Source organism: Pseudorasbora parva, chromosome 3 (genome assembly GCF_024679245.1).
Source record: "Pseudorasbora parva isolate DD20220531a chromosome 3, ASM2467924v1, whole genome shotgun sequence".
In the NCBI taxonomy this organism is placed as follows: Eukaryota; Metazoa; Chordata; class Actinopteri; order Cypriniformes; family Gobionidae; genus Pseudorasbora; species Pseudorasbora parva.
Genome location: NC_090174.1, coordinates 56512083 through 56534341, shown reverse-complemented (window position 1 = coordinate 56534341; position 22259 = coordinate 56512083). Strand labels below are relative to the sequence as shown.

Sequence of the window (22259 nt, the reverse complement as noted above, 5' to 3'; positions counted from 1 at the left end):
AAACACTCGCGAAAGCTAGTTCGGCTACGCACATCTTTCTGTCTCCCATCGTGAACAATAAAAACACTTTTTGCTCTCTTCCATTCTTTCCTCACGCCGTACGTCGCACGACGAAACGTTTTCGGTCATCACAGTGTGCGTGGGCTATTTGTATATAATCCGTTTGAGTTTCCACACAAAAACACTCGCCCGTGTTTGTGTCGCGAGGCCTCCGCGAGCTCCCCAGAAGCCTCGGACTCTACGCACGAGCGCGACGCCGGGTCACGCGCTTCCCGCCACGGGGGCGCGCCGGAGGAGAACGACTAGCCGAGCCGTTGCGACGTTCGTCTCCTCAGAGCCGTTCCGTCGAGAAAAAAACAAATGGAAATGTGTCGAAATGTTGTACGGGAACGCGAATGCGGACTTAACAGAAATTGTGAGAGGGTTTCATATTTACCTTAGCTTGGGGTAACTTCAAAGAAGAAAAAAATAAGGGGACTGTTGTTGGGATGAGAGCTCGGTTGTCGGTCTGCTGTAAGTCTCTGGCTCCCCCTCTCTGCTATAAAAAGATCAGCGCGGGCTAGCGGGGTTTGTTTAGCCGAGCCAGCTAACAACAAGCCAACTCTATCTTTATCTGGGGTGGGGGAGGTCAGGCTGTCTTTGATCACACTTTAAAAACATTTAATCGTGGAGCAGAATTTAATTCAGCTCCTTATTAACTAATCGCGTAAATGTTCGTAAAACACATTTCTCACGTCTTTGTTTGACAACAAAAAGCGCCACAACTGATGCTTTGTCGCTAGTCAGAGGGAATTGTAGGTTGACCGGAAATACAAATACTAATAACGTGATTATTTTCTCGCAGACAAATGTGCTGCTGACGATTTCCAGTCTATTTCCAGATGTTACATTTTTTAAAATTATTATTATGCTTCCACATCACGGCATATTAATAGTGTTAATTACAATATACATTAATGAATACAAATTATACTTATACTGTAATATACACACTATTTATAAATATATATATTACAGTATGATGTGTATGAAATATAAAGCATATTGTAAATAACACACACTCTCTCTCTCTATCCTCTTCCATTATATATATATATATATATATATATATATATATATATATATATATATATATATATATATATATATATATATATATAGTGTTATTTAAATATAGGCCTTCGTTATAATTAATACACATACTGTAATATACACACTTATATATATATATATATATATATATATATATATATATATATATATATATGTGTGTGTGTGTGTGTGTGTGTGTATTACAGTATGAAGTGTATTAATTATAATGTATATTGTAAATAACATAAATATATAATCCTCTTCTATAACCTTCGGCATAAAATGAACTGAATATTAGAACACCTCAAACATCCCATTGCATAATCAAGAAACTAATACTGTAGCATGTTTATCATTTGAATTATAAAGTAACCAAACATGAAAGATTGTTGTTATTTTTTTGTTTATTAAAAGCTAAACATACAATTGCACCGGGAAAAAAAAAGAAAGTCCTGGAATGTCTAAATGGATAAACGATTTGACTTCAGGCTTTGCCTTAGAAAAGATTACTCTTTACCGAAAAACAAACTTCACACATTCATCACATATGGTCCATCTGTTTCATGATTATGATATATATATATATATATATATATATATATATATATATATATATATATATATATATATATATAGGAAATCTTGCTGGTACTTCTTTTATGAAACTGATATAAATTGAGAGTGCTTAAGTAAATAGTCTATCACCGTCTTCATTTTTAGGTATCTTTATTGCCTAAATTTGTAAATTATGTTTGACAAATAAACATCACAAAAAAAAACTACAATATTAGCTGCTGATGGATTTACTGGGGGGACCGTTAGCAGTCTTTTGTCAGTGTTTTAGGAACTTATGAGTTATTATAAGTTGATAAATAGAGCCCTGTCCTTTGAGCCTTTATGTACTTTCACTTCTCACCACTGGGTGGCGACTTAGTATAACGATTAAAGCTAGCAGGCACACCTGTAGTTTAATAACTTTTAAAAATAAAGGTACATTTAAAAATTCCTTTGGATGTATTGGTCTTTTGAAGTGAAATAATTCTGTGTAGCTATATGAAATATGTTTAGCTATAATATCATGGCTGCCTTCCATTAACCATTAAATGTTTAATGATTACATTAATTTAATCCAGTTTATATATTTTCATGCATACTTTTTTTCTATTTCATTTCTTTTTGTGTGCTTTTCTTTTTAGGTATGCCTGCAGCTCAAACAGTAGCGCATGCACTAGCGATGCCGACGTCATGGGTTTGATTCCCATGGGAATGCATAAACTAAAAAAAAAAATTGTTGCTTTGGATATCATTTATAATGAACTTTTAATTTTACATTGAACAATTGTATGTTTTTATTTTCTATGTCTACATATCCTTATACAAAATGTGTGTATGAATAAACCTTTTTCCTGATATTGTTATATATGCAGTGACATTCATGCATTGTTTAGTGAGTCATAGGTGTCCAAATACATCTTGGGCCCACTTAAAAGAACCATGTTTTTCTTAGTGTGAAGAACACTTTAACAATCTAAAGAACCCTTTTCCACTATAAAGAACATTTTGTGGAATGTAAAGGTTCCATGGATGTTAAAGGTTCTTCATAGAACAATCGGTGTCAATAAAGAACCTTTATTTTTAAGAATGATAACGTACTCATTGAAACATGTGAAATTATACTCACCTCGAGTAAAAAAAACTAATAAAAAAACCTGCTGCGGCAAGTCAAGAAGTACATGATCCAATTGTGTCAACACGGTCTTGATATACACACAGATCATATCACACATTCTTTCTAAGACAGTAACACCATGTACTTGATAAGTATTGTAGAGTAGTGAGGGATTAAGAAATGTCAAGGATGAGCCATTGTCAGCTGATAATTAATGTTATTCTGCAGAACTGGGTGGTGTTACATTCCTATATTGTCATTGAAAAGTGAAATCGATTGTGTGTGTAAAATAAAATAAAAATAAGTAAAAAATGTCAGTTCACTTTTAGGGGAAAAAAACTTCACTGAACAGACAAAATGGGTAACATTAGAATCACTGACCTGTTAATGGCATGTCCAGAGGAGAACACATGCAATGTGAGCAGTTAAGGCCAAAAAGCTTTTTTTTCTATTCATAGATATATATATTTTTTATTTTGTACAGACTGACAGCCATCTATAGAAGCCTTGAAACAGTTTTTAATGCACGGTCTGAGTGACTTCACAGATAAAGTTTGCTGAAATAGTGTACCATACTGTTGTTTCTGGACTCGGTGCCTCACTTTCCAACTTAAGCAGCCAAACTTCCCATGTTTCATAACAACCGGTTTCTTTTTTAGCATTACTCACAGTTACAAACTGAATGGATGTAATTCATCGCTTTTATTTTTTCCAGCCCAAGTAGAAGCAACAAACGACTTCTATAATGACATTCAGTTTCTCTTGAATTAACAAAACCAAACCTGCACCTAGAAAACTATTAAAAATGTCTAATGCAATCAAGATTTGTACCCATCTAGTCAGTTTACGCTACAATAACCAGTTCAAAGAGGACCGTTGTGGACCACACATGTCCGTCTCTGCTTGTGCGACGGACTTCAACACATTTGGATGTCTCTGACAAGCATATAAAAAGACTTGAGATGAATATCAGACTAGTGTCTGCAAATTTCTAGTGTTTGTACAAAAACTCCAGTTCTCCATGGATAGAAATCCTCATGAAACACACAGTTACATTTTGGTCTCGCTGTCCGGGACCTTGGCATTCTCACACTCGCTCTCCTGAGAGATGAGCTGATATGATTTCTTGGTCTCGTTCTCCTCCACCACGGAGTTTCCGATCTCGGCATCGATTGAGCGCAGCTCGTGACGGGACAGGTGCTCCACTATGCCGGCACCAATGGAGTCGCCCAAAACATTAGTGGTGGTGCGCAGCCGGTCTCTGAAATAACCATTGAAACAAACAGATGGTGGAATTATGCAGTGCTTCACCAAAATGCACCAGAACATCTTATCAAAGTCATCTCCTCTTGTCAATAGTGACTCATTCTCTGGTTTTCACATCTGGACTGCTTAATGTCACTTGAGCCTTTGTTGTGTTCTGAGGGCCTCATGTAGCTTCCGCTTAAGAAAAACAGTTCCTCCATCTTGTGTGGTGTTTTTGCTGACCCATCTTTCCTAGAACGAACGTCCCTCACAGTGCCTCTTTTGTTCTGAACGCTGCTTTAACCAGCACGTAATCTGACGACAAGGTCCCTGACTGAACTTGAATTCAGTGACTGCTGTGAATGCGGTGGGAATAAAGGTCGCAGGAACATGCTATTGGATACGGGTGTATTGTAGGATCCTAAAACTCATTGAAAGCAGATGTTGCATCGACATGTGCAATTTGATTATGGGTTATGGAATGTGAAAAATGGAATATCTTGCTTCCTGTTCAGCCCTGAAGTTCTGTTCTGCCTGGGTCTGTGTAGGAATATTACATTAAAGCACCTTCAGATGTCAATTTGTTTACCGCTTTTCACAATGCACATTGTTGAAAGAAAATCCTATCAATGTTTATTATATCATAATATCTTAATGACTTAGACCCTGTTTACACCTGGTATTAAGATGCGTTTTGGTTGATTGGATCACAAGTAGACGAGGGAGAGACGTTCCCGTTTACACCTGGTGTTTTAATCCCTCTCTTTTGTCCACTTTTGACCATTTCTGTCTTGATTTCTTCAAGGGGAGGGTCTGTGGGTGGGTAAATGTAGATCTTTCAGGCTAATGGACAAAATAAGCTCAGCAATTAACAAATGAACACGTCCGGAAATGGCAGTTTAACAAATGGAGAGCATCAGCTTTCGTTTCTGCTCTGACAGCTACAAGATCACACCAAACACTGTGAGTGTGTGTTAGAAATCGGGAATAGAAACCAAAATTGGGTCTTCAGCCGACAGAGTTTAAATTCCGTCAGTCTAACGCTCTTCCAATAATGTTCACGCATTAGGTCAGTAGGAGGAAAGTAGACATCTTTTGTGGCTGTTTGAACACATTTGATCACATGAGCGTTTACACTATGAAAGCAATCCTGTCAAATGCATTTTCCTCTGGAAGTGGTTGGAAGTGGACACGCTTAAAACGCTTTAGACCCCATTTACACCTGTATTTAGTGTCATTGACTTGTGATCAGATTGACCAAAACGCTTCTTAATTCCCGGTGGAAACAGGGCCTTAGCCAAGGGTTTCTACCAGACTCTCATACATTCTGTCGTGCATTTAATTTGTACAGCCATTCTGGCCACTCTCCATTGACAGGCGTTAAATTCCTTGAAGGCGGTTATTCTGTTAAAGTTTAAAACTATTGGATCTGCCCAGAGGCACTCTGGATCTGCCATAACCAATCACTAACATTTGGTGGAGAGACATATGTCATCTCAAACCATAGACTGTAGCGCACGACATCAACATCATCGTTCTCAGCCACTCCCTCTGTTCACTGATTGGACTGGTCAAAATTTGATCGGAGAAAACCAGAGAATATACCGCAATCCCAGACGGAGTACTGAAGGAGAAGTAAAATGAAAATTGAGCAGACGTATATAGGAGGGCAGAGCCAGGCTAGGTTCCCACAGCTTACGATGTATGAATTTCCATGACTTTTACAGTCATTTTGGATTATGAATGCAGGCATTTAAAAAAAATGGCTTCATAGAAAAGTAAAAACATATTATTGGCAAATTATTGTTATAAATGCTGAAGATTCTATGATTGGATCATTATTGTAGTGATTATGTTTCTATGTTATATGTTTGGATCAATATCTCGACCAAAAATTGATGCACCTCTTGATGGAAATAACGTCACAACACTTCTATTCATTTCCATCAAGAGATGCATCAGTTTTAAGATCTTGTGTTGTCAATGCAAGAGTCCAACACGCTGTAGAGTCACATCCTAAAGACTCTCGATTAATTTAAGCTCTGGACTGAAAATTATGAAGGTGAGAATGATTCTTCATGCTCCCTCACAACCTTTCTCTCTCAATCTGAGCTGATGAATCTTGACATGTCATCCTGGAATATGGCCATGATGTGTCTTCATTCATGGTTGTTTAAGAAATGAAAAGCTATAGACTCCAGCAGTTAGGGTGAGAAGAACCGTTGCCAAACAGATAACATGCTAGAAACATAATAATCATTGCAAAATGTAACTATACTATCGTCCAGATCTCTATACAAAGTTGCATGTATAAGCATGTCCAACTTTATCCGCATACTAGGGATGTGATGGTGAGGAAATTTTCCCAACGGTTAATCAACGTGTGACAACACTGGTAATACCAGTGGCTATCACTGGCAGGGGGCTTTTACAATCGCTAAATGTGCACGGCCACTCTGGCATTCATAACGGTGCAGAGCAAAGTGAGTGTTTTTCAGTGAATTGAATGAAGTGAAATGAATGACTGCGGTCGTGAATGAATGACAGACATGCGCATTTTACTCTCGGTTTAGAATTAGTGCCAATTCAGGGGCGGGTTGCTTGAACAGTGGGTTCACTATTATTCTAAATGAAAAACACAACAACAAAACGGTAAAATAACAAACTCACTTAAACAGGCGCTTTTATATTTTGTGTTGAAACCAAATCTTCCACCGTCGTTTTGTCATTCAGCTCCTCGCTCTCGTGAGGAATGAGATCTGAGTCCTGCTGCTGATGTGCTGTGACTCTCGTTCGGCTCACACCACACTTTCAGCTTTTAATTGTAGTGTCTCTTCTCCAACTGAACTAAATAATTGCATCTATAAAAAAATATCTAAACGACGGTGCCGCGCTGGACAAGTAGTGTAACTGGTGAACTGCCTGAACACCAGCCACGCTGACTATTGCAGCAAGCCTACCGCATGCATACAGTATGCTCGTATAGGTTAATATATATAGAATCTCAACTGCTTGATTGCTTGCATCATCTTAAAATGTAAACTAAATTATCACCCAGCTTTAATCTACTGAATGTACCAGCAAGGCATGAAGATATTAAGATTAACATTATAGAGATAGTGCACCCAAAAATGAAAATGTGAAGTTTATCTGCTTACCCCCAAGTGCATCCAAGGTGTAGGTGTCTTTGTCTCTGGTAAGGTTAAACTAGCGCAATCCCAATCATATATATATGTCTGTCTATCTGTCTGTCTGTCTGTCTATCTATCTATCTATCTATCTATCTATCTATATAAAGCGCAATCCCAATCACAGACAGACAGACAGACAGATAGATATCTCATTAATGCCTGAGCAGATCGGCTAAATGAGGAATCTACATAATATAAAGATCTATAATCACGCCAGTTTGACCTTACCAGATGTAAGTAATGGGAACACTAGATGAGAATCGTCTCGATATGAGGTAAAAAAAAAGATAAATACTGTTAAAACCGATTGGTTAGTGTCTTAAGACGTGTCATCACGAGCAGCAGGGTTTATGTGCATTGTCTAAGCATGTTTTTTTTTTTAACTCTCATAGAGTTGTTACCCACTCACATGCATTATGACTGGCAGACTGCAACGGTTGAAGTAAAAAAAAATTCCTTTTGTGTTCGACTAAAAGAAGACACCTACATTTTGGATCTATTGGGGGTAAGCAGATAAACTTCACATTTTCATTTTTGTGTGAACTATTCCTTCAACATAATTTCACTAGTTCACACTTACATCAAATTAAATAGAGTAAAGATTATGCGTATTTGGCGTGCTGTCCGAGGGAGGGCTCCAGGCTCGGAATTTGGCCTGAACTCAGAGTACCCCCCCTTGATAGAGATACTCTAGAACTGGACTGGAGTGTATTATAGATTGTGTTGACATCTAATAAGAGTTTGTTAGAATCAAGTGAGGAGATGGGGTGGTGGAGGGATGCTAAAATGAAAATGGTCAACGAAAGAAGCTAAATCTTCTGTATATATACACACCTCTTATCGTTGATTAGCTTGAAGTGCTCCACTTGTGTTTAAAGGGTTACTTCACCGATTAGCATATGGCTTTGCATCAGTAGAAACCCTGGAGTATATTCAAATTATTGTGCTTTCCCCCCTCATATCTCCCTGAGACAAGAGATTTATGCATTTTATTTCTGGAAAAATTCCTCCTATAATGCAAATTGACGATTTTTGCATCATAGGAGGAATGTTTGCCCAAAGGCTAAAGACTACAGCCAGCAGAGGGAGACATTTCCGCATGTTTTGAATCCGCGCATGGGGGATGGGCAGTCACACTCAGCTTGCAGGGAAAGCTCAGCTGGCAGCTACAGGCACTCATTTAAACGGAGCTATGGTGTGCAATGTAAGTCTTTTAACTTCTCAAATTAATTTCTATGAAAGTTAAGCTTGTAAAGGCATGAACTGAAACGCGCCAGACTGAACTCGCGTTGTGAATGTATGCCGCGAGTGTAGTCGCGATTACCTCAGCTCTCATCACTCCTGCAGTCAGTGCTCAGTGCTGTGATACTCGCGCGGTGACTCACTCATTATATTGAACAGACACGTTCAGTTTTTAATTGTAGTGTCTTCTCTAACTCAGTCACTGTAATCAAGTTGGTGGCGTTGGGAATGGCCTCACAGGGTAGCGAAGCATTCTGGGAATTGTAGTCTTTCATCCCCATGGGACAAAAATACATTTTCTATCTTTTCTCAGTCTAGAAGACACCAAATTCAAAAATAATTTCACATTTCTACTACATTGATGACCCAGTTTAAATACAGATTCATCTTCCCAGCGCTGAAGTACCCCTTTAATTAGGTTTAATTATCTGCACGTGCTCCTCCCGAAATTTTGTTAATAAAAACTTCACTAATTTTCAGTGTATTGTGAAAAGCATTATACAAATTCAATATTTCCAGTGGTAACCCTATCTGTTTGTTATAGCTGATGAGTGTGGTTGTTAAATACCTCCTCCTATCCCAGTTTAATATTGAGTCTTATGATGGTTGATGGAACACACAAAAATACTTTAAATATTTTTCATATTACACAAAATGTAATACTCACAGGAACCAGTCAACAGCGATAATTAGAGTGATGTCATCAGTGGGCAGTCCCACGGAGGTCAGCACTATCACCATGGTAACCAGGCCAGCCTGAGGGATTCCAGCTGCACCAATACTGGCTGCCGTTGCTGTGATGCTTTAAAATGACACAAAGCATGCATTTTAAAAGCATTTATGGTGTCATTGAGATAAAATACTAATTGGTGTGAGGAATTAACAGCATTTAAGGCAAAATATGACAGGAAAAAAACTTTTTATGCACTCGTCAATTTTGAGATTATGGGAGAAAAAGTGTGTATTTTATCTATTTGCATTTGTAGATTTCAATTAGAATGAATACTTTTAACGGTTGTTTTCTCAAATCTCATGAGATTTTTTTTCTCATGCACTAAGAAATCTTTACTTCAGTAGCACTTACATATATTCTGAAAATGTATTTTTATTTTTACAGAAGGGTTTGTTCATATAACATTTTATTCCTAAAACCTGTGATTTTTTTCTTGATGGATGACTATTTCTGTTGTATGAAGTGATCAAATTAAATGTGACCATGGACCACAAAACCAGTCATAAGGGTCCATTTTGTGAAATTGAGATTTATACATCATCCGAAAGCTGAATAATTAATAATATTTGAAACTATTTGAAAATCTGGAATCTGAGGGTGTTAAAAAAAAATGTAATATTGAGAAAATTGCCTTTAAAGTTTTATTTTAAGATAGGTTAATAATGATTTGTTACATTTATATAGCACTTTTCTGGGTACTCAAAGCGATTTACATGGAAGGGGGAGAATCTCCTCAACCACCACTAATGTGCATCATCTGGACAATTCATCAGTTGTTCAAATTAAGTCCTTAGAGATACATATTACTACTAATAATAATAATATATATTTTTAAAAACTATATTTACAGAAGGAAATGTACAAAATATCTTCATGGAACATGAGGTCTACTTAATTTCCTAATGATTTTTGTCATAAAATCAATAATTTTGGCCCATACAATGTATTGTTGGCTATTGCCACAAATATACCTCTGTGACTTATGACTGGTTTTGTGGTTCAGGGTCACAAATACCCAAAATCCTCTGTAAAACATTGCACTCCAATATATCAATAAAACAATAAACCAAGAATTTCAAACCTGCATCCAATTCCAATTTTCCTATGTCTGTTTTTTTTTATTAGATATTAAAAATTGAATATTTAAACACAACATTTCAAATGTGTATTACACAATGTAATGTCTTAATGTACTGTGGTTATTTAACTGGGAAAGTATGGTGATTGCAAATATTACTATATTCACCTTTTGCCTTAACTGAATAAATGTTGTACGCTATCATAAAATAGTTTTTTTTTAATGCTTTCTATCTGTACCTGATGGTTAGGATCTCTCCAAAGTTCATCTCCATGTTATTGACCTGTGCGATGAAGATGGCAGCCAGAGCCTCGTACAGAGCTGTGCCGTCCATGTTTATGGTGGCTCCCACAGGAAGCACAAAACGGGTTACACGTTTATCCACATGGTTATTTTCCTCTAGACACTTAAAGGTGATGGGCAGAGTGGCAGAGCTGAGGAGAGACAAATTCTGCCATTTACTCATAATGATGTTTCATACCCATAATAACACGATTACATGGAACATGAAAAGATAATGTTGCGCAATTTTGATGTAAAGTGGTGTGGCAAAAGAAATCATATTTTACTTGTGATACAAAGAAAACACAGTGTACAGGACATGCTAATAAGTCTGATTCATGAACAAATGACTATTATAACTATAAATACAAAGCTGTTGTAGTAGTATGGGTGTAAAAGCTCACCTGGAAGAGGTACCAAGAGCAGTGACAAGGGCTTGCAGAAGTCCAGCGATGAACACAAATGGATTTTTTCTTGTCACAAGGAAGTAGAGCAAGGGCAGTACAATGACTGCATGTATCAGTAGGCCAATGATGACTGTGATGGTGTACATTCCCAACTGGCCTCCCATTTCTGTTATATCATCCATCTCAACTATCTTTCCAGCAATCAGGAACATTATGCCCAGTGGAGCGTACCTGAGGTGTGAAAACATTCAGTGAATCGTTCAGATTAGAGTTCCCAGTGCTGTTGTGAAAAGCATTTTATTTCAATTAAAGGGATAGTTTGCCCCAAAATGAAAATTAGTCCATGATTTACTCGCCCTCAAGTCATTCTAGGTGTATATGACATTCTTCTTTCAGACGGATAAAGTTGGAGTTATATTAAAAAAGTCCTGGCACTTCCAAGCATTATAACGGCAGTGAATGGCTGTTTCTGTTTTGAATCGATGCGTTTATGTAAGAAAAATATCCATATTTTAAACTTTACAAACTGTAATCTCTAACTTCTGCTAACTGTTGTATCCGCGTTTACGAGAGACTGACATTCCAGTTTGTAAAGTTTATAATACAGATTTTTTCTTACACAAAGGTATGGCTTCGCATTAGAAGGCCTTTATTAACCCCCTAAGCCGTGTCGAGCACTGGACATTTTTTCATATAACTCTGATTGCATTTGTCTGAAAGAAGAATGTCATCTACACCTAGGATGACTTGAGGGTAAATCATGGACAAATTTTCAGGTGAACTCTCCCTTTAAAGGGATCCCCTGGTGTTAAGATTTGTATGGCTTAATAAAACATAAATGATGTCTCTTACTGAAATATGTAGTAGAAAACACATGAAAAAAATAAGTCTTAACACCAGGGGATCCCTTTAAGAGCAAATAGAATCAAGAAGATGCTTTCAACCTTCAAACTGTAATTCAAGCATTCATAACTTCCAGATTGGATTACTGCAATTCACTCTATCTGGGTTTGCCTAAATCATCTCTGGAACGATTGCAATTGGAGCGAAATGCGGCAGCCAGATCATGACTAGCACTAGAAAACATGAGCACATTACTCCAGTACTCGCGTCTCTCCACTGGCTGCTGGTCAAGTTCTGTGTTGATTTTAAGATTGTGCTCTTTGTGTTTAAAGATTTACATTAATGTGCTCCCCAGTATATTTGTAATCTCCTTATCCCGCATTATTCTTCTAGATCTCTTCAGTCATCTAGTCAATTTCTCCTCTCTAACCCCCGGTAAACACATTTCAAAACTAAAGGTGACCAGGCTTTTGCAGGGGCTGCTCCTAGGCTCTGGAACAGCCTTCCCCAGGCCCAGACTCTTCCCCAGAGTACAATTTCTCATTTGTCGTTTTGGTTTTCTTGAATATATATGTTTTAAGTTTCTTTTATATTCGTCCACCACTTTGGTTTCACAGGGTATATACAGTAATTGTTAAGTTAAATTTACTACTTTTTAATACCTTTTTTACTACCTTCAGAATATTTTTCAAAACCATCACAACTCTGAATTGCAAGTGTTAATCAGCGACCTTTCTATTATTTACACAGATTTTGACATATATAACATACAAAAAAGAATAGATTTAGAATCGACAGCAGTCTGAAATCTGTTATAAGTTATCATTCAGACACAGTAAAATAGATCTCAACATTCACAAAGGTTGGTTAAGGAGAAGCATTACTGCATACACATTTGATTTACATTAATAATTGGTAATTCAGCAATTAAATTATTTAGCGTTTTTTTCCCCAACAACAAAACCTGAGCCAAATATTACATTTCTATAACAGTAATAAGTTGTTGAATTTAACAAAATACTAAAAACTAGTGCTGTCAATCGATTAAAAACTTTAACTAGATTAATCACACGTAATAAAAAAAGAAATGTTTTTGTACATTTTAATATATTTTTTAATATAATAATTTCACAGTTAATCAAATTAATGTAGAAACAACATAAAGACAGTATATTTTAAATACTTGTTTAAATGGCATCTTTTTATGAATGAAGGCCAGTTTTACTGATATTAATACAGCTACTGAATTTTTTTTTTTTTTCATTTATTATTAGGCTTAAAAAATATAACAGTTTTTAATTTAAGTAAACTTTAAACAATGCTAACATAAACCCATAATAAATGTCCTGTTTACTCCTGCCGTTCCTGTCTAAACAGTTAGGAAATATACAGAAATGTAATAAAGTTATCAAAGTTATATGCAATCTGCACTGCATAAACTATAAATTAAATAGTTAATCCTTATTAAAGCTACAAAAGTTATTTAGTCAAGAGCAGTGAGTCATTTTCTCTGTGTTCTTTAACTTTACTGACAGGAAGCTTTATTGGCTGCTGTCCCTTTAAGAGCAGACAGCCACGCGGATCTCACTGTTTGGAACTCTTTTTGTTCATTTTAGACTTTATATAAATCATTTAAGATTGCCCTTATGACGATAGTCGTTGAAGATATGCCTTGAAGCAAGTCTAAAATAAAACGTAAGCCAGCCCCTTCTGTTGAGCGCGCAGTGCTCTGAGATGATGCCGAACCCGAACGGCCGCTGAATATGACGTCAGCATCAAACATACGTTGAGACGGGGACGAAAGATCTTTGATTATGTGCCCAGATATGCTAAAGCCCATATTTAAACGATCTAACGCGAACGCAGATAGAATTTCAATCAGAATAGGACACCTGATAGTCTGAGAAAATAATACCTAATTTGGAAAAAAATAATACCTCTGAGACCACATTTAACACTTTTAATGGCCTTAAATTTGACAATTTTGATTTATCACTTTTTAATACTTTTTAAAACCCCGCGGACACCCTGTTTCAACAACTTGTTTTTAAATGTGCTTTATAACAACTAAACTAAGCTAAGCTAAACTAAACTAAACTAAACTAAACTAAACTAAACTATTTGAAATGGACCCGTGCTTTTTTTAGGTTCGTACGCTTTACTTCAATCTACATAAACAGAAACAGGCAAAAATATTCTTACATACATACACACACACACACACACACACACACACACACACACACACACACACACACACACACACACATATATACATACACACACACACACACACACGCACGCACGCACACACACACACACACACACACACAAACTGATGAATGAAAAGATGGACTTCTGTTGGTGTCTTAGCTAAGCAGTTCATTATTATTAGTTATTATGAGTGTCAATTTTGAACTCTTTCAATCTAATTCTGTTTTATTTGCTAATGGATAAAAAAATCTAGTAGGTCATGACATGGTTTATCATATTTTCATAGCCAGTGGTTTTCATAGCCAGTGGTTTATACAATCCTAATTCATATGACCATTAATTTGCTTAAAGCTGAGAACTTTCCCGCTCTAAATCACTTACCACATGATAATTGCAACCAGCCTCATGATGGCCTCATTCAGACAGTCAAAGAAATCCCGTAGCGGTTGACCCTGCTCCTTCATGCCCCCAATGATGAGGCCAAAGCACATGGAGAAGACCACGAGCCCGAGTGCATTGATTCCATTTACTGTTCCCAGCACCGGTATCACCTCTTCAAGTTTCACTTCCTGTGACCCGTTATTCAAACCCAACGTGTCGTTCGCTGGAATTTTAATAGTGATCACTCGCTTGCCATTTTGCGTTTTAAACTGTGAAGGGTAGAGAGAATAGAAAGAGTTACTTGTTGTTGTTCAACATCTTATGGGGAACTAGATTTTTTGTGTTTTTTTGTGCATTAAATCTTACCTGTTGTGTACAAGCTTGCACTAAATTAGGAGGAAACATGTTTCTGTGAAGAAAAAAAAAGTATATATTTATATATTTATATTATACATATATATGACGTGCCTATCTCAATTCGAGCAGCTGAGTCTGTAGCCATTTTCAAAAAGCATTTTAAGACATCTTTTCCAGCTGCATCTGATCAATAAAGCCTAGCACTTAAAGGGGGGTGAAACACTCAGTTTCAGTCAATCTCATGTCAATCTTGAGTACCTATAGAGTAGTATTGCATCCTTCATATCTCCGAAAAGTCTTTAGTTTTATCATATTTATAAAAGAAATATGGGCTGTACCGAGTCTTTCCGGAAAAAAACGAGCGCCTGGAGGCGTATCGTGTGGGCGGAGCTAAAGAATGACGAATGTGCACAAAGCGGTGATGTCCTCAAGCGTGGAGAAACCCATCTCAGCTATCTCAGCTAATACCATAGGCTAATACAGATAATGACCCACAATAACGTTATACAGAACAACAATGGAGTAACCGTTAGCGCATTTGAATGACGAAGCACGCGATCGTATCGTTTACTGATGTTTACTCATGCGACGGTAGCCAATAGCAGAGACATTTGAAGTTGATTTACTCACCGGCTGCTTCCAAACCAGGACCGAATCTTTATCGCTGGGACCGCTCTGTCAAAAACACACTTCTTTGGTATGATTTGGTGAAGTCCTGTGACAGCAGTGACCGTGGAAATCCACTTTGCGACGCGACTGAAGCGATGCCTTGAAGCTTCCCGTCATTTCTGCGTTCAAATCGGTTCAAATGCAGCGCTGCCTTCCCGGAATGCTGTGCTGAAGCGTTGAAGTCGCTCGACGTCACCCATAGGAATAAAGTGGAGCGCGGCGCGTCAGAAGTGTTCACGGACAACTGGATCTGCACCTGAGAGACTGTTTACAGCGTGCATTTCCTCTCTCTCCCTCTAGTTACGCGCGCGCACCCTCCCGGGAGAAGAGCCCGTACAGCCCATACAAGGACCTTCCGATCTATTTAACGTCAAGTAGACCCATACTCGAAAAAAACTCGCCGAAACGTGTGAGAAACCGGAAGGAGTATTTTTAACACAGAAATACTCCATCAAACGTCCAACATTAGTTTTTGAAACTTTGTCTATGTTTAGGATGGGAATCCAAGTCTTTAAAGGTGTAAAAAGCTCAGTATGCATGAAACAGCATTTCACCCCCCCTTTAACTATCCAATTCAATTTTCTGTGTACTGTTCGATTAACTGAGACTTCCTTACAGCACTTGCATGTTGTTGCCCTTGTTTGTTTAATTGCTTCTATTGCTCTTCTCTTTTGTAAGTTACTTTGGATAAAAGCATCTGCTAAATGATTAAATGTAAATGTAAAGTTAAAATGAAAAAAAAAAAACAGACATAATACAATTTAATTTTAAACGCACTTCACCACACCTGATGAGATCGAGGAAGGCATCTGCTGGACTGACTGACTCTATTTTCTCCTGTTTGGTGAATTCGTCTCTAGAGCCTTTTCCTGGGTGGATGATGAGCACCATGACAATCCCAATGAATACAGCGATGATAGTGGTGGTGGTGTAGTAAACTACAGCTCTCATACCCATCTTCCCTGACGCTCGGCTGTCCAGAGCGGCCATACCTGCACACAGGTGACGATAGACCACAATATGAGTTCGTTTCACATGATTTTGCATATGCATGTCCATAGTTTTGCAAGCAACAGCATATAGACAAACAGTGGCAGTCCTGCTCATTCTACAATAGCTTTCAAAAGTTCCATATGTGAGCACGAAGTCTCTTATGCTCTGTCTTTTGGATGAGACGTTAAACCGAGGTCCTGACTCTCTGTGGTCATTAAAAATCCCAGAAAAAGAGTAGGGGTGTAACCCCGGCATCCTGGCCAAATTTGCCCATTGGCCTCTGTCCATCATGGCCTCCTACTAATCCCCATATCCTGATTGGCTTCATCACTCGGTCTCCTCTCCACCAATCAGCTGGTGTGTGGTGAGCGTTCTGGCGCAAAATGGCTGCCGTCGCATCATCCAGGTGGATGCTGCACATTGGTGGTGGTTGAGGAGATTCCCCCCTTCTATGTAAAGCGCTTTGAGTGCCTTGAAAACGCATTATTATTATTATTATTATTATGCTCACCAAAGCTGTATTTATTCAATAAAAATATAGTAATTTGAAATATGATTACAATTTAGTTTTATTTTTGAATATATTTTAAAATGAAATTAATTCCTGTGATGCAAAGCGGAATTTTCAGCAACCTTTTCATGATTTTTTAATTAAAAAAATTGGTTTCCGACCATTAAAAATGTGTGCAACTGACCAATTTACGCATGGAACCGTATTAAGATCTCCATATCTCTGGGATTAAAATAAAGATTTCTGACTAAACTTCTGTTTAGTACCAGAATCTAAAATAATATTAAAATATGTGTATTGCTTCTAGAATAACAGGCATGCAAACTTAGAGCAAAAAACACAAGAAGTGCTTTTTCCCATTTTTGAACTCTCACCATTGGGATGTAACAACAAAGATTGCTAAGGTCAACAGATTTTACTAATAGACATACCAATCTCTGTGTAAAAATAATGATGCTGCCATCTTTCTAAAGTCATTTTACCCCTCAATATAGTTCAAAATCTTAGGTGAAAATTGTCATTTTGACCCCCTCCACAAAATACTGGATCCATCACATTAACAGTTTTATTGGATTGCTTACACACTAAAATTAAAAGTAGTACACTATTAGCAAAACCTTACACTCAAGAAGCAAAACACCAGCCCATATTTGCACAACTATAAGCACATTGTCAACCTCACTCTTGTTGCAAAAATCTACACAGTGATCTGCAAAACACTAAACACACTTAACATACAGTAAACTTACAGTACAATGTGTAAAGTGACATTTTGTTACGGTATTATGAATGTCCATGTCAACATTTTAGGCATGTTGAAATAAATTGGTTTCTTCAGTCTGCTATATTGGTCTTGGATTTGAAAAAAGATTTGTAAAGAAGGACAATTCATGTTTGTCTACAAAGCTAATTTACGTAAGAGCTTTTAAACCAAATTATTAATTTTTTTAATTAGAAAAATCTGTAAAATTCTATAAATTCTGAAAAAATTCTGAGAGAAAGAAAGAAAGAAAGAAAGACTCTACATTGATGCTTGCTCAACAACAACAGATTCTCTACTAGTAAAACAATATATTTCCTAAAGGTTACTGACCACAACTGCCATTCAGCATTTCTCTCTATAGGACTGAAACGCCCATTGTACTGAACTATGTATGTCTTCCATTATTGTGGCATGGTGTGTGTGTATGTGTGTGTGATCCTAAGTAGTGATCTCACTGCCCCTGAGCCCCTAAAGCCCCTGAGCTTCCACCCCAGCACCCACAGACACACTGGCCTGGGAACCTTCTGCACAGGTCATGTTCTCTTCCTGCTGCTCTCATTAGTTCTCATCGCCATGGTAACGACGACTTCCCCTGCAAGAGTCTTATAAAGTCTTATTCTCCTTTACCACAAAGTAATTACCTCACATACGCACACAGTCTTCAAAGATGAATTGTGTGTGACCCCTCACAAAGACATTCTCATCTAATGAGAGCACACTCTTCATGGAATCTGTGAACGGCCTTCATGGCAGCTGATAAACTAAATCTGTTTGTTCTATTAAGTTGCTGTTTAATCAAATAATTAAAATACTCTTTGTCTTGCAGACATAAATTATTTCTCAAACTTTGAGGAAAATCTGTGCATGTGCTTATGCTGTGTGTCAGTCCTTTCATGCACTGCAATGAGTCCTTTTTCACTGCTTATTGTACTTAAAAGTGTCATGAACTGGCTTTTAAAAAAAAATTATACTGTTGTCTGAGGTCAACTAATGACATTCGTTTGGTTTTTACATTCAAAAACATCATAACTAATAAGTAATAGGTTATTTTCTACACTGGTTTTGAGGCTTTCTCCAAAACGCTGGTTTTGATGGGCGTGACGCACTGGAGACTTGGAAGTAAACGTTCACGGTTAGGATTATATTTGCATATGTAATCAGCTTAAGCTCCCCTGTCAGTCCACATGACGGAGAGAAGAGATTGAGGGAGAAGCGTCAACCGGAATGATTATCTCGATCACAGGGCTCGTAAACGTCTTTATCAAACAAACACAATGTTTTATTTCTCATCGAAACGCGATTGATTGGACTATTATTTTTATATTACACATAGCCCGCAAGATCAGACGATATAAGCGCCAACACACATACACGTTCTGCGCGTGCCGCCCTTCAGATGTCAACTTGAGAGACAGAGAGAATAGCGGAATATAATGAGATTCATGAGCCCTGGCCCATACGTGTCTGAGCCCAGCGTGCTAAAGGTATGCTCTGTTAGACACATAAGCAAAACGATCTATAACAATGCAATACTATTACATATAAAAACACGTTTTACTCACATAAGTGTGTTGCACAATTCCTGTTGGATCCAAATCCAGCATCGACCGGAGATTTGTTTGAAACGATCCCGCAGTGAACTGAAGTGAACATGTCTTCCCCACGTGAGCTGGAACTTCATTAAAAATAAAGTTCAACCACTCATTCCTAATATTAGGATCCGAAGGAAGCTTATGCAGCGACTGTGTTCTTCCACAACCAGGAATAGCGCAACATCTTAATCTTCCTCGGCATGTTTGTTGTTGTTGACCAGCTAGCACGAGTCCTCCATGAGTCGGTGGGCGAGGCTAATGAATTAGACTCGTTGTAGAGGTGTGTGTACCGTCGCGCATTGACGTCAGTATGAAGCACAGGACCGTTTGCTGAGCCTGGTGTCTATAAAAGCTTTTCTTTGACTAACAAGGATGTTTTCAGCTCTGAAACTGACAGGATATTCTTATATTACCATGACCTTTTATATATCAAAAGCTCAAGGGAAAGTTGATTCCTCAATTCATCACCCCTTTAAAGGATTTTCACCCAAAAATGAAAATAATGTCATTAATTAGTCCCTCTCATGCCGTTCCAGACCCGTAAGACCTTTGTTAATCTTCAGAACACAAATGAAGATATTTTTGTTGAAATCCGATGGCTCAGAAAGGCCTCCATTGACACCAATGTCATTTCCTTTCTCAAGACCCATAAAAGGTACTGAAGTCATCGTAAAAATCTCACTACAGTGGTTCTACAATCATTTTATGAAGCGACAAGAATAGTTTGTGCGCAAAACCCCCCAAATAACGGCTTATATAGTGATGGGCCAATTTTCAAACACAGCTTCCCGAAGCTTCGGAGTGTTAGGAATCAGCATTATATAACCTATATATATATATATATAGGTTAGATGCGATTAATTGATTTGACAGCTCTTCATTATTAGAGAAGCGTAATTTTACAGTATATTCAATTAGGATTTCAGAAAATGCAAAGATCTTGTTTTTCTAGTTCACTCCCTCGGGTTATCATACAGCAATAAAATGCTCTCTTTCTCTATTTCTCCGCTATTAAACAGTCGGTTTAAATGGACAATAAACAGCATTTCAAATCACAGTGTATTAACATTTGTGCATTCTGATTAGTACATGTATGGCCGGGCAGCCATTGAACAGTTTACTGTTGTTTTGGCTTTTACAGATTTAGCTGATCTGACAAGCTGCGATGCACCACATGTGTGTGTGTGTGTGGGCATTTTTATGTTCTGAGCATTTGATCTAAATGGGCCTCTACTGTGTCACTGACGTTCAACCTTGTGACAGTGCATGTGAGAGCAAGAGAGAAACAAATCTGAAGAGATCTTTAAAGACAGCTGCTATCACATCCATTGCAGGAAATGAATATGAAATCAAAATCCTATTAATACACATTTCAGATCTTATTGTAAATGCCATTCTAAAGATTTTAACAATAAAATGTAATAATTTGCTCCAACTCTTTCCCTTTTAGATGATGTCATGAATATCTTTTACTTTTTAACCCCTCCACTCCAGACATCTGACTCCATTCTGGTGTGTAACATCCGCTTTTCTCAATCCAATCAATTTTCGATGGATAAAATCAAGTCCTGCCATACATCCTCACATTAAATATCACGTTTCACACTGAAATATGCCTGATTATGAATGTGAAATGGTTCGTAAATGCCGTTTCATGTGAACTCTAAAGCCTTATTATTGCTATTTAACTTTCAAAAAAGAACAAAAACCAAAAGTATTGTCTTCTTCGTTCTGTATTAACTGTGTTAGTTCCATAGTCAATCTATAAAGCTGCACAGCAGCCACCAATCTGTCTAGAAAAAGTTTACGGCTCCATTTTAGAAGGCAGCAAATGCTATTTATACACAGAGAAAGTGTGTGTGAGAGAGAGAGGTGACTGAAAGAAGCTTTTGTTCTTTTCTCTGTATGGTCACTTTGACCCTTGACCTCTTGTCTGTTTGGAAAAGACCATCAAAGCACTGACCTGACAAATGCTCTCACCTGCCCCCAGTTTTCTCAACTGTTCGTACTCCTCAGACAACTTATGTTAACCTTCCTTACGATTCTCCTTTATTTTTAAACAAAACAAACGATTTTATTCTCAGTATTTTTGTCTTGTTTTCCAGTGCAAATATCGAAACATTCTTAAATCAAGAGAAACAACTAAGATACTAATGTCCGGTTTAAAAGATAAGGCTCAAGGCTATTGTTGTTCAAGACTAAACTGCATGTTTGAGCTGTTTTAACTGAAAGAGACTTGCACTGATACATAAAATATGTCAGTGCCATTGTTTTGTCTCAAGATACACAACAGTAATGAATTTCTTTTTCTAAGGCACGTTTATAAAAGCTACTGAAATGTCCTAATTGAACTAAGGCCTAATTCTGGCATGATCTAAGCCCTGTCTGTGAAACCAGGCTTAAATCTTCAACAAAAAAATCATAATAAACAAGAAAAACCTGTCACGGGGATAAAGAAATAATAAACTTAATTAAAAGGGAAAATTAGATCTTTCTTACCCAATTGCAGATATTTTGTCTTGTTTCAAACACTAAAATGTTCCTAAATTTTCCATAAGCTCAAGCATGAGATTTGTTTTTGTTTAGTTTTTACAGAAAACGAGACTTAATATCTTTAATCATTTTCCTTCTCAAGTAAATGTAGCCTAACAATTTAAGAATTTTTAGATATTTGTAATGGACACAAAAATGCTAAATATGAAAATAATGTTTAGAAGTGTAGAAGTTGGATCAGCCTTAAAGATCTCAAAACTAAACTGAATCTTTCTCAAACTATTATTTCCATAAGCATATGCAGTTTTGCTGACTCTAAAATTAATTTACAAATACATTTACAGCTGCAGAAACAGACTGAATGACTTTAGCTGCCTGAGTGAGTGACATAAAAAAGGTGAGAAATAACAAATTAATTTGAGCTTGACTAGATCACATTCCCCTTCATCATGTGCATTGTGCACTCATGTTGTTCTGGGTTTAGCTGGCAGAGTTGCCCATGTC

At 37.3% G+C, this 22259-nt stretch overlaps 2 protein-coding genes across 4 annotated transcripts in view; both read right to left on the bottom strand.

Annotated features, from left to right (window-relative positions):
* Positions 1-742, bottom strand: part of nipbla (NIPBL cohesin loading factor a) — a 54144-nt gene extending 53402 nt beyond the window's left edge. The window contains exon 1 of one of the 2 annotated variants that reach the window (XM_067439591.1): positions 437-742. The gene's annotated coding sequence lies outside the window, so the exon portion shown is untranslated. Of the gene's footprint in view, positions 1-32; positions 309-436 lie in introns of those variants that run through there. The other variant, XM_067439594.1, reaches the window with a different exon arrangement.
* Positions 743-3444: 2702 nt separating this feature from the next.
* The window catches only part of slc1a3a (solute carrier family 1 member 3a), a 31692-nt gene continuing 12877 nt past the window's right edge, over positions 3445-22259 (bottom strand). For both annotated transcript variants that reach the window (XM_067439596.1, XM_067439595.1), the window contains exons 5-11: positions 16191-16395; positions 14744-14786; positions 14378-14646; positions 10937-11170; positions 10490-10684; positions 9107-9241; positions 3445-4022 (exon numbers count right to left, since the gene is read on the bottom strand). In XM_067439596.1, coding sequence (XP_067295697.1) covers positions 3812-4022; positions 9107-9241; positions 10490-10684; positions 10937-11170; positions 14378-14646; positions 14744-14786; positions 16191-16395 — 1292 coding nt within the window. In that variant the 3' untranslated portion in view covers positions 3445-3811. The remainder of the gene's footprint in view (positions 4023-9106; positions 9242-10489; positions 10685-10936; positions 11171-14377; positions 14647-14743; positions 14787-16190; positions 16396-22259) is intronic.